This window comes from Oryx dammah, unplaced genomic scaffold, assembly GCF_014754425.2.
Source record: "Oryx dammah isolate SB20612 unplaced genomic scaffold, SCBI_Odam_1.1 HiC_scaffold_18, whole genome shotgun sequence".
In the NCBI taxonomy this organism is placed as follows: Eukaryota; Metazoa; Chordata; class Mammalia; order Artiodactyla; family Bovidae; genus Oryx; species Oryx dammah.
The window spans coordinates 10,272,576-10,285,646 of NW_024070202.1; the positions used below are offsets into that span (position 1 = coordinate 10,272,576).

The following is a 13,071-nucleotide window of genomic DNA, read 5'->3' on the forward strand; positions in this document are numbered from 1 at the left end:
CCATCACCGGAAGCCCCCTAAGGCCGAGGCCAGGCTGTCCTCCCAGGCCCCGCCCCTCCCCGCACATCACCGGAAGCCCCCTAAGGTCGAGGCCAGGCTGTCCTCCCAGGCCCCGCCCCGCCTCGCCCCGCCTCCTGGCGCCTGGGGCTGCCGAGGCTGGAGCTGGCTGCGGAGCGGGCGGAACCGGCTTCCTGCCTCCAGGGGGCGGCGGCCGCGGCCCGGTCCCGGCTTGGGCAGGTCGGCGCCGCGCCCGCGCCGCTCTTCTGTCTGTGGGAGTGGCGGGCCGGCCCGCGGGCCGCCGAGGCCGGCGGTCGCCATTCCCGTGTCGCTGCGCCCGCGGGGGCCGCCCGAGCCGGCCACCATGCCGCTGGGCCTGAAGCCCACCTGCAGCGTCTGCAAAACCACGTCGTCCTCCATGTGGAAGAAGGGCCCGCAGGGGGAGATCCTCTGCCACCACTGCACAGGCCGGGGCGGCGCAGGCGGCGGGGGCTCCTGCCCGGGGGTGGCCGGCGGCGCAGGGGGCGGCGGCGGCGGCGGCGCAGGGGGTGGCTTCGGCGCCGCGACCTTCGCCAGCACCTCGGCCGCCCCTCCGCAGAGCAACGGGGGCGGGGGCGGCAAGCAGGTGAGCCCCTGCGGCCCCTCCCGTGGGCGGAGGCCGCCGCGGAGCGGGGCGGGCGGCGCCCTCCCGGCAGACTGGGCCGGGCCGCCCCCTCCCGTCTGCGACGAGAAGGTCGTCGTTGGTTTGGCCCCTTCTCAGCACCTTTTCTCATGAGAAGTTTAAAGTCTAGAGACGCAGGAAGAGGAAAAACCCCTCAGAAATCCCTCCCCTCTGATACTTGGGGCAGCAACCGGACATCTCAGGGTACTTACGTTTACACAGAGATGTCTACAGGGTCACGGCTACTGTACCTCTTCCCTGTTAATAAAGTTTACTTTGTCATAATGTCATGTTATTAAGATTATCAGGTCATTTTCAATAGTAACATAAGTGTTCCATTGCAGGAGGTGGCATACCACACCCATTCTCTGGCTTAGCAGAGTTGAATTTTTAAGGACTTTTGTGTTATACACGCAGCCGATGAATGGGCTTACCTTGGCATAGACCGACTCCTCTTGCTGCCCGTTGCCCTTTTACAAGTAGTTCACACCTTTTTTGGAGTCTCTGGAGATGTTTGCCTGTGGCTCTCCGTTTTTAAATTAAGCCAGTTCGTTTGATTATTACCCAGCATGAAAAGAAAAGTTGCACTCTTAATTTATTTTTGAATGTTTGTTTAAAGTGCATACTCTGGGATCCTTGTAAGATGGTTGTATCAGGACAGCAACCTTTCTACACTTTTTATTTCTCTTTTTTTTGTTCTTTGTTTATGTAACAGAGTAAGCAGGAAATTCACAGGAGGTCTGCTCGGCTCAGAAACACTAAATACAAATCTGCTCCAGCTGCTGAAAAGAAAGTTTCCACTAAAGGGAAAGGGAGAAGACATATTTTTAAATTAAAAAATGTAAGATGATTGTGGACAGTGTCTTGTACTGTAATTGTGGCATTGTGTGTAGTGTGACCAACCACCGCCTTCATCTCTCACCATTGAACTTGGACTCTGCTCTTGGCAGCTCTTCTGTAGCCTTCTGGGGACTGATCCAGGTTTTCAGAAAGGGAAGGAGCTCTTTTAGGAGGCTTACTGTTATAAAGTTAACGATATCCTCTTTTCCTTGTTTTAGTTTTTTTTTTCCCCTGGGGAACATAAAGCATGATTCTAAAAGAAACCTAAATCTTGAGCACATTTTATTGGGTTCTCTGTTCAAAAGATGAGATGGAGTTACAGTTCTTGGTGTGGGCATGGTATATTTTTTCTTTTCCATAAAGCTCTAAGTAAATAATAACACTGGAATTCATTCAGTTCTGTATTTGCTTGTATATGGCCCCAGAAAAATGTTTCTTACTGATTTACAATGATCAACTTGATGAATATGAATCAAAAGTTTTACTAAATCTTTATCTCTTCTATAAGAAGATAGATCGTTGAAAGACTTGTGCTGGGGTAACTGAAAGCTTATTTTTGGTTTTGTAAATACAAGGAACAGTGGTCAAACACACTAGGCAAAGCATTCGATACTGTTTTTTGTGTTTTTTTTTTAAACTTCAGTATGGTACTCTGCTTTCAGAAAAATGCTTCACTCACCAGTAGAGGCATTTTCTGAAGTTGGGTGTATTCATTTAAAAAACTCAGAGAGGCCTTGCATTATATTCTTGTGCAGACTGTGGATTCTTTTTGTTGAGAGTAGTTGCTTCTAATTTATTTAGGATTTTAATAAATTTGTTTTCTAAAATGTGATTATTGACTAGACAAAATATGTGAATACTTGATTATAGTTGTACACACTTAAACACTCTTTTCCTCTTATGTATGGTGGAATATATTTTCTGAAAGTATTTTAATATCAGTTTCTCTGGCAACCACTTTCTTCAGGGATGATATCAAGACGTATTTGGGAAGGCGTAGTTACTGTGTTGTGGCATAAAAGTGTGTATTACAGCTTAAGAAGGAATTCCGATGATGATTGAGTGGTGGCAAATTACTAGCAACTCCCAAGAAAGCTCCCTTTGGCCTTGGTTCAGACGTGCTAGAAAACTAGTTCTGATTATATTATCATAGCTATTGTTAAGTTGAGATGGAAAATGTCTTTGAGGAGACTTGTTATTTCCACCTCTGTCTTGCTCAGGCCATTAAAGCTGCAGATACTTGTTAAAATTAGATTGTTATGTGCAATAAAGCTCTGAGGAGGGTTCTGTTAGGTATCAGCCACATGATCAGGAGCTTGTCCTTTGATTCTCAGCAATTTTTAAGCTAAAGGTAACAGAAATAACAGCAGAAATATTCAGACCATGCTTAAACGCAATGTTCAGAAGAGTTTTTATTTTTTTAACACTGCAGTTCTTGTCACCAAACAACTTTAGTATTTCTCAGATTACAGAACTCATATGTGGCTGGAAAATTGCCTATCCACACTACACATACATACACACTACACACACACATACATACACACTACACACACACATACATACACACCACACACACACACACACGCAATGAATGTGCTAATATTTTCACTTCTGTTTTTTCATAGCCCATCAAAGCTCCTGAGTCCGTTTCCACCATAATCACTGCAGAATCGATCTTCTACAAGGTGAGCATCATAGTTATTGAAGGAAGATTTGAATGTGTTGTATTTTTGTTGTTTAGCCACTTATCCAACTCTTTTGTGACCCCCATGGACTGTAACCTGCCACGCTCCTCTGCCCGTGAGATTTCCAAGGCAAGAGTACTGGAGTGGTTTGCTATTTGTTCCTCTAGTGGGTCTTCCCACCCCGGGACTGAAGCTCCATCTCCGGCATTGCAGGTGGATTCTTTACCCCTGAGCCACCTGGAAGGCATAAGGTGGTACTAAAATATTGGGTTAGTCTGAAGGTCTTCGCTGCTCTGTATAAGGTGTGATTGTGTTTTTTGTTCCTTTCTAAACTCTTTTTTCCTCATACATGGCTATTATATAACATCCAGAGCTGAGTGGGGAGAGGAAGTTGCCTACTGAAATATTATATGAGGATCTTAAGTATTTTTAAATGTAGATTATGGGAATTGTTTTGAAAATACAGATGTGTGGTGTGGAGCCAGGGCAACGAGCCATCCTAGTCAACTTGAGAACACTGACGGCTCCTAGTCAACCTGAGAACACTGACGGCTAAGGAGGGAGAGGAGAGATTTGGACAAATAGGGGATGGAGCCTGACACAGAGATGGGAGTGGGCACAGACTGGTTCAAAAAGGCCTTCAAGCAGTGAGAGGAGAAAGGCAGCAGTGGGGATTGGCTGCTCCTGGAAGTCCATGGTGAGGAGGAGAGAGGCGAAGTTGTTTTGATAGAAGCACTGCTCTCTAAGAGTGTACAGAGGTAGGCTCCTGAGCTGGCACAGGAGCCTCAGCTGCAGTGCTGCCTCGTGCAGCTTTTAGCAAGTCACTTAACTGTCCAGTGCAGTGGTTCTGGTGAAAAAAGTAGGGATTGTACTATTGTGATATAAAATTATTTTTATAAACAAATGTTTTCTCCAGCTGCAAGTCATCATGTGTATGTGAAACTTGTTTATTCAAAAATGAAACAACTTCAGGGGCTTCCCTGGTGGTTCATTGATTGAGAATCTGCCTTCCAGTGCAAGGGACTGGGGTCTGATCCCTGATCAGGGAAGTAAGATCCCGTACGCCTAGGGGCAGCTAAGCCAGTGAGCTACAATTAGAGCCCATGTGCTGCAACTGCTGAGCCCACGCCCCACCACAGGAAGCCCTTTGGCTGCAACAAGAGAGCCTGTGCACCGCAGCTAGAGAAAGCCCACAGGCCTCAGTGAGCAGAGCACAGCAGCCAAACCCCAGCGCCGCCGAAGACAGGAAAAGAAACAGCTGTAGAATCGGCATCAGTCACAGCCTCGCAAGTGTCGCCGCATCAGACCTTCTCAAAGACCTTCTGTTGACCGCTTGGAAAACTGTTGTTTTCATATGAAGGAAGTTTCAGTTCACACCTGTAGTGTTGTTCTGTTATTTTAAATATAGGCTTATCTTCTGTTTCTCCCAGGGAGTGTATTACCAAATTGGAGATGTTGTTTCTGTAATCGATGAACAAGATGGAAAACCCTACTATGCTCAGATCAGAGGTTTCATCCAGGACCAGTACTGTGAGAAGAGTGCAGCGCTGACGTGGCTCATTCCCACTCTCGCTAGCCCCAGGGACCAGTTTGACCCTGCGTCCTACATTGTGGGTGAGTTAGACAGGGACGGACAGGTTCTTGAACCAGTTTATTTTTCATTATTATGTGAAAGTGTATTCATCTGCTGGGGCCGCCATGACAAAATATGATAAACTGAATGGGCTAAACAACAGAATTTTCCTGTCTCACAGTTCTGGAGGCTGCAAGTCCAGGATCAAGGTGCTGTCAGGGTCGGTTTCTGGTGAGAGTTCTCTGCCTGGCTTGTAGATAGCCATTTTTTGGTTGTGTCCTCACATGAGCTTACCTCTGTGTGCGTGCACTCCTAGCATCTCTTCCTCTTCTTATGAGGTCACCAATTCTGTTGGATGCGAGCTCCATCCTTGCAGCTTCATTTAATCTTACTTACCTCTTTAAATGCCCTCTCTCCAAACGTTACCACATTAGGGATTAGGACTTCAGCATATGAATTTGGAGGCATACAGTTCAGTCCATAACAAAGAAGCATAAGTACAAAAAAGATAATTTTACAGAAAATATGAAATTTTATAAAGCTAGGGTTTGAGGCTATCAATCATTTTGAGTTGTGGGGCAGTATACACCTACTAAAAAGCTGTGTGGATAAGATGTTTCTGGGTGACCCAGGGTTAAACTCTATTAAAAGAATTTATTGCTCAAGAACTAGATTATTTAGGTAACATACAAAAAGTTACTTAAAAATAATTTCTAGAGGAACTGTCATGTTTATGTTTCAACATCTTACAAATTCTTAACATATGTTCCTCTACATACCACACACGTCGTCATAGACCATTTGTAACCTGTTATATTGTTGGTGGTGATTGAAATGGCATTCAGTGTACTCATTGATTTCAAGGCTCACCAAAGAATTGATTCTTGACATAGATTCACAAGAAGTTGTTGATAAATAGAATTTTGAAAGTGTTTAGAGTTTTAAAATTACCCCCAAACTTTTCAACCTTTCTACAGTGAGCATACATTACTTTTTCATTCTAAGAAAAAACACAAAAGGTATTTTTTCTGAGAGAATGGAAGGACAGATAAAGTATCACTGTTATTCTCACCTGCGTGTCAAGTTTTGACACATGGCCAAGCTGTTTTAGTCTTCCGCTTGTAAGTACATAGAAGAGTGAACTTACCTGTCCCATCAGATCGGATCATCAGCAGAGGCAGTAATGTGCCCAAACCACCTCTTGGGCTTCTCTCTCACCTCCTCTTCCGAATGTTCTGAAGGAGACCACATATCATAAAGTTTCAGAGCCCAGACTCTGGAACTAGACGGTCTGGGTTCATAGGACAGCCACTTACTAGCTGTGTGATCTTGGGCACGTTCCTTCATCTCTCTTGCCTCTTTCCCTCATGTAAAATGGGAATAATCATGGTACCTAACTCAGAGGGTTGCTGTGAGGATTCAAAGCATTGATGTATCTGTCAAGTATTTAGATGAGTGTAGATATATAGTAGCGGAGAAGGCAATGGCACCCCACTCCAGTACTCTTGCCTGGAAAATCCCATGGATGGAGGAGCCTGGTGAGCTACAGTCCATGGCGTCGCTGAGAGTCGGACACAACTGAGCGACTTCACTTTCACTTTTCACTTTCATGCATTAGAGAAGGAAATGGCAACCCACTCCAGTGTTCTTGCCTGGAGAATCCCAGGAGCCTGGTGGGCTGCTGTCTATGGGGTTGCACAGAGTTGGACACGACTGAGGTGACTTAGCAGCAGCAGCAGCAGCAGCAGACATATAGTAGACATTATATAAGGCTAAATATCACTTTTAGAATCCTTACTATATTGAGTTATATTTTGGAGAGAATGCTATCTTCCTTAAGCAGTTAAAAGCAGAAAAAAATGATGGGAAGTACCTTCAAAATAATGTATATTTCAAGGACTAATGTCGTTAGGTTAGGTTAGTACCAGACCAGTTTCTCGTAGTGTTGAGGAATTTTAATTTTTATGAAAATGATATATATCTTCAAAAATGTAAATGGTGGCTCCCTTCCAGGACCAGAGGAGGATCTTCCAAGGAAGATGGAATACTTGGAATTTGTCTGTCATGCTCCTTCTGAATATTTCAAGTCACGTTCATCACCATTTCCCACAGTTCCCACCAGACCAGAGAAGGGCTATATATGGACTCATGTTGGACCTACTCCTGCAATAACTATAAAGGAAACAGTTGCCAACCATTTATAGTTTAAAAAGTAAACCTGGATTTCTAGTTCCCTTGTATCTGTACCACTGTAAGACATGCCACATATTTCTTTAATGAAATTCTTGGATGGAAAAATGACTAAAGTAATCACTAGCTTGTTTATTACTAGTCACTTAGAAAATTAAGAGAGATAGAAAAGAATTAAATATATTTTGAAATGAAGTATTACACATTAAATGTGTATATCCTCCCAGGCAAATACTGTCATTTCCAGGGAGACTATTAGGAACAGGTAGTGTCTATTTTTCTCCTTAATTTATTTCTAGAAACTCATAAAATGGATTGTATTTTTCTATAAGAATAAATTAAGATATAAATTTCTAACCAAGGGCTAAATCAAGTAAAATATAGCTGTGATCAACAATATCTCTCACAGTATCTCTTTAAAAAGCTTTATTTTATTATCTAGAAAATATATTAACAGACTGTTGACTGCTTTATTAAGGAAAGTGATTGGTAGATGATTTTTATTAGCCCAGGCATTTTAAAACTTTCATCTAATTCTTCTGTAGTAGGGAGAAATTCAGAATCATTTGGTTGATTTTAATAGAGTTGCTCTTCACTGCTCTGACCTACCTTCTCAGTTGGAACGAGGCTTCATCAATTTTAGGCTTATGGTGTGGACAGTCACCTTCAGTGAACACACAGGAAATACGCTGTGTAGACACCCCAGAGCAGTAGTTTCTTGACTGCACCTAGGACTAACATTGGACAGCCATAAAAATGATTAACAGGTCATTAGATTGATATCTTTTAGGATTTGAAATAGCTCAACTGGAATCCCATCACCTCCACTAGCTTTGTTCATAGTGATGCTTCCTAAGGCCCATTTGACTTCGCATTCCAGGATGTTTGGCTCTAGGTGAGTGATCACACCATCATGATTATCTGAGTCGCGAAGATCTTTTTTGTATAACTCTTCTGTGTATTCTTGCCACCTTTTCTTAATATCTTCTGCTTCTGTTTGGTCCATACCATTTCTGTCCTTTATTGTGCCCATCTTTACATGAAAATTTCCCTTGGTATCTCTTATTTTCTTGAAGAGATCTCTAGTCTTTCCCATTCTGTTGTTTTCCTCTATTTCTTTGCATTGATCTCTGAGGAAGGCTTTCTTAATCTGTCCTTGCTATTCTTTGGAACTCTGCATTCAAGTGGGTATATTCTGCATTCACACGGGTTTATCTTCCCTTTTCTCCTTTGCCTTTCGTTTCTCTTCTTTTCATAGCTGTTTGTAAGGCCTCCTCAGACCACCATTATGGCTTTTTGCAATTCTTTTTCTTGAGGATGGTCTTGATCCCTGTCTCCTGTACAGTGTCATGAACCTCTGTCTATAGTTCTTCAGGCACTCTATCAGATCTAATCCTTTGAATCTCTATATAGTTGTAAGGGATTTGATTTACGTCATACCTGAATGGTGTAGTGGTTTTCCCTACTTTCTTCAATTTAAGTCTGAATTTGGTATTAAGGAGTTCATGATCTGAGCCACAGTCAGCTCCTGGTCTTGTTTTTGGTGATTGTATAGAGCTGCTCCATCTTTGGCTGCAAAGAACATAATCAGTCTGATTTTTCAGTGTTGACGATCTGGTGATGTCCACGTGTAGAGTCTTCTCTTGTGTTGTTGGAAGAGGGTGTTTGCTATGACCAGTGCGCTCTCTTGGCAAAACTCTATTAGCCTTTGCCCTGCTTCATTCTGTACTTTAAGGCCAAATTTGCCCGTTACTCCAGGTATATCTTGACTTCCTACTTTTGTATTCCAGTTTCCTGTAATGAAAAGGATGTCTTTTGGGTGTTAGTTCTAGAAGGTCTTGTAGGTCTTCATAGAACTGTTCAACCTCAGCTTCTTCAGCATTATTGGTTGGGGCATAGGCTTGGATTACCATGATATGGAATGGTTTGCCTTGGAAGCAAACAGAGATCATCCTGTTGTTTTTGAGATTGCATCCAAGTACTGCATTTCAGACTCTTATAGACTGTGATGGCTACTCCATTTCTTCTAAGGGATTCTTGCTCAAAGTAGTAGATATAATGGTCATCTGAGTTAAATTCACCATTTCCAGTCCATTTTAGTTTGCTGACATTCCTAAAATGTCAGTGTTCACTCTTGCTATCTCCTGTTTGACTACTTCCAATTTGCCTTGATTCATGGACCTAACATTCCAGGGTCCTGTGCAATATTGCTCTTTGCAGCATCAGACCTTACTTCTGTCACCAGTCATATCCACATCTGAGTGTTGTTTTGCTTTAGCTCCGTCTCTTCATTCTTTCTGGAGTCATTTCTCCACTAATCTCCAGTAGCATATTGGCCACCAACCAACCCAGGGAGTTCATATTTCAGTGTGTCCTATCTTTTTGGCTTTTCATACTGTTCGTGAGGTTTTCAAGGCAAGAATACTGAAGTGGTTTGCCATTCCCTTCTCCAGTGGACCATGTTTTGTCAGAACCCTCCACCATTATCAGCAAATTTGGAAAACTCAGCAGTGGCCACAGGACTGGAAAAGGTCAGTTTTCATTCCAGTCCCCAAAAAAGGAAATGCCAAAGAATGTTCAAACTACCGCACAATTGCACTCATCTCACACACTAGCAGAGTAATGCTCAAAATTCTCCAAGCCTAGCTTCAACAGTACATGAACCATGAACTTCCAGATGTTCAAGCTGGATTTAGAAAAGGTGGAGGAACCAGAGATCAAATTGCCAATACCCACTGGATCATGGAAAAAGCAGGAGAGTTCCAGAAAAACATCTACTTCCGCTTTATTGACTATGCCAAAGCCTTTGACTCTGTGGGTCACAACAAACTGGAAAATTCTTCTAGAGATGGGAATACCAGACCACCTGACCTGCTTCTTGAGAAACCTATATGCAGGTCAGGAAGCAACAGTTAGAACTGGACATGAAACAACATAGTGGTTCCAAATAGGAAAAAGAGTACGTCAAGGCTGTATATTGTCAGCCTGCTTATTTAACTTATATGCAGAGTACATCATGAGAAACGCTGGGCTGGAAGAAACACAAGCTGGAATCAAGATTGCCGGGAGAAATATCAATACCCTCAGATATGCAGATGACACCACCCTTATTGTAGAAAGTGAAGAAGAACTAAAGAGCCTCTTGATGAAAGAGGAGAGTGAAAAAGTTGGCTTAAAGCTCAGCATTCAGAAAACTAAGATCATGGCATCCGGTCCTATCAGTTCATGGCAAATAAATGGGGAAGCAATAAAAACAGTGACAGATTTTATTTTGGCGGCGGGGGGAGGGCTCCAAAATCACTGCAGAAGGTGACTCAGCCATGAAACTAAAAGACACTTGCTCTTTGGAATAAAAGTTATGACCAACCTAGACAGCATATTAAAAAACAGAGACATTACTTTGCTAACAAAGGTCTAGTCAAGGCTAAAGTTTTTCCAGTAGTCATGTATGGATTTGAGAGTTGGACTATAAAGAAAGCTGAGCACCGAAGAATTGATGCTTTTGAACTGTGGTGTTGGAGAAGACTCTTGAGAGTCCCTTGGACTGAAAGGAGATCCAACCAGTCCATCCTAAAGGAGATCAGTCCTGGGTGTTCATTGGAAGGACTGATGTTGAAGCTGAAACTCCAATACTTTGGCCACCTAATGTGAAGAACTGACTTATTTGAAAAGACCCTGATTCTGGGAAAGATTGAAGGTGGGAGGAAAAGGGGATGACAGAGGATGAGATGGTTGGATGGCATCACCGGCTCAAAGGACATGAATTTGAGTAAACTCCAGGAGTTGGTGATGGACAGGGAGGCCTGGCGTGCTGCAGTCCATGCAGTCACAAAGAGTTGGACACGTTGCAAAGAGTCAGACATGTTGCAGAGTCAGACACGACTGAGCGACTGAGCATTGATATCTAAAAAAAAGTCCACCCCAAATTTAAAGCCATCTGCTGTGGATTCATCACAACAGGCCTAAAACAGTGTTTGAGATTTAGCAGGTCAGGCACAGGAATTCTAGTCAGTATTCAGGGACAGATTTTACTTCAAGGGCAGGTCATCTGCATTGGGGAGCAACAGCTTCAAAGTAGGAGGAAGTGGGGCTTACATGTACTTGCCTCCTCTCCTCTTCTGAGCTGACTATTATTTCCCAACCCCAGGAAAATTTACCAGAATCTAATTTAATTATGATTTTGAATTGTAGCAGTTTTAACTTACCATTTTTATACACCATTATGGTTTATTAGTTGGAAGAAAGTTATGATTTGTATATTGTAGCTACATAGCTCTATGTTCTAGTTAATCTCTCTTCACAAAAGTTGTTGTAAAATTGATTGTAAATACCATTGTAAATAACTAAATGCTAGTATTCAGAGTTGTGGATTAAAATGTATTTTTCCCAATATATTTACTTTGAATTTATTTCATTCATTTGTTTCATGTAAATAAGGGTTTTCCACCCTACAATGGTGTAAGTGGAAGACACTAGTGTAGTACTCGTGATTTGGAGTGAAGATTTGTCATCAACATGTAATAGATACTAGGATTCTCAAAGAATGACCGATCAATAAAATGGATACAAAGTAAGGTATTTATTAAAGGAAATATTTTGAAACCAGTGTATAAACTGATCATTTGTTTATAAATTGGTGGACACTTGTGTAGTATCTTTTAGAATTAAGATTGAGTTTTCATTTGCCTCCTTAGCAAACACCAGTGGCTCCTGTTACAGTGTAGATCTGTGTCTAATCCTATAATGGAAGGTCTGCACCGATGTGGCCTGCAGACTGTGTTCCCAGCCTCGTCGCCAAGGGGCTGAGAGACGGATGCAGGTTCCAGTTTATCCTTGCTCTCCTTTCACGTCTGTCTTCCCTCCAGACTGCCTGCCCTGGTGATTTTAGGCCCCAGCCCGGATACAGAAGCAAAAGCCTTACACAGGCTGTTCAGCGGGCTCCAATCCTTCTGTAAGGTAATATTTCTGTAATAGGTTCTTACCTTTCTACGTGGCTCTGTAAATCCTGAAACGGTTACAGAGACACTGAAGGATAAAGCAAAGAATTGCTGTTTTTCATTACAACTATTTAGAATTAACTTGGCCTTTTTAAAAAATACTTTCTTTTTTCTGTTCAAGAAGTGGGAATCATGAACCATTATTTCTCACTGAACATGACAGACTGGCTTAAAGTGATTACTCAATTACAGACAGCAGCTCCAATCAGCCTCAGCTTCTAGTGACATCATCACTATTTCAAATTACTCTCACTCCTGTGTCCCACCTGTTGTGGAAGAGAGCCAGTTTGACAAAAACACCTAATACCTTCAGTACTTCTCCCTGTGGATAGGAAAGGTGCAAGTTAAAAAGACCATAACTTCAAAGAATGAAGGTGCTCTTGGGGAAATACACACTTTGAAAAACTCTCAATTCAGACATCTTCTCCAAAAAGGTAGTAGAGAAAGAAAACACTATTGACTGAGGGTTAAATTAGAATGCGCTGCTCCATCACAGGCATTTGGCTAAGGTCGCAAAAACAAAGGTCGCACAAAGGCCCTTTTGTGCGGCCAAGCAGGGACAGTCATTGTCTCCATGTTTTCCAGATAGACAGTGAGTGGTCCTCCGGGAGCTGGACAGCACCGTTGGTCACACGCAGCTCTTCCTGGTGATGGGGGTGACCGCCTCCGTTAGCTAACTGACTTTCTGAGGGTGAAAGGGGCAAACGTGTCTGTGTGACAGGAAGACCTGAGCAGTTTGGGGCACTGAAGTGTCGCTCCTCCTCTCCACAGAAACTGGAGGATGGGGTGCCCTGTCCTGACAGTTCCATGTCAGAGGCTTGGCTCCCAGGGCCTTGAGAGAGACACTGCCGGGCGCAAACCTGACTAAGGCTTATTTAGTTTCTTAAAAATACATTTCAGAGTGTGAGAAAATACCAGTTTTCTCAGGTAAATACTCAGACCTGAAGGAAAATCTCTTGCCTTATTTCAACAGAATGAAGCGTCTTATTTTAAATTCCTGTTTGTCTTGACAGTGCCCTAAATTTGGACGAGGGAGACGTGGGCAGCTTCGTGACTCGGGCCTCACAGTGGGGCTGATTTAGGACACGTTGGCGTCTGTCAGGGTTTCAGTATGGCGGCCACGCC

General features: G+C 43.1%; 1 protein-coding gene across 2 annotated transcripts; it reads left to right on the top strand.

Annotated features, from left to right (window-relative positions):
- The first annotated feature begins 219 nt into the window (after window positions 1-219).
- On the top strand, window positions 220-12,047 carry GATAD1 (GATA zinc finger domain containing 1). Of its 2 annotated transcripts, none has more exons than XM_040260283.1 (5): window positions 220-622; window positions 1,374-1,499; window positions 3,127-3,186; window positions 4,617-4,800; window positions 11,644-12,047. In XM_040260283.1, the coding sequence occupies exons 1-5, from the start codon at window positions 362-364 to the stop codon at window positions 11,691-11,693; spliced, it is 681 nt and encodes a 226-aa protein (XP_040116217.1). In that variant the 5' UTR covers window positions 220-361; the 3' UTR covers window positions 11,694-12,047. The 2 variants fall into 2 exon arrangements, with proteins under 2 accessions (XP_040116217.1, XP_040116216.1); XM_040260282.1 differs by lacking the exon at window positions 11,644-12,047 and adding an exon at window positions 6,773-7,467 and having other exon boundaries at window positions 272-622.
- The last annotated feature ends 1,024 nt before the right edge of the window (window positions 12,048-13,071 follow it).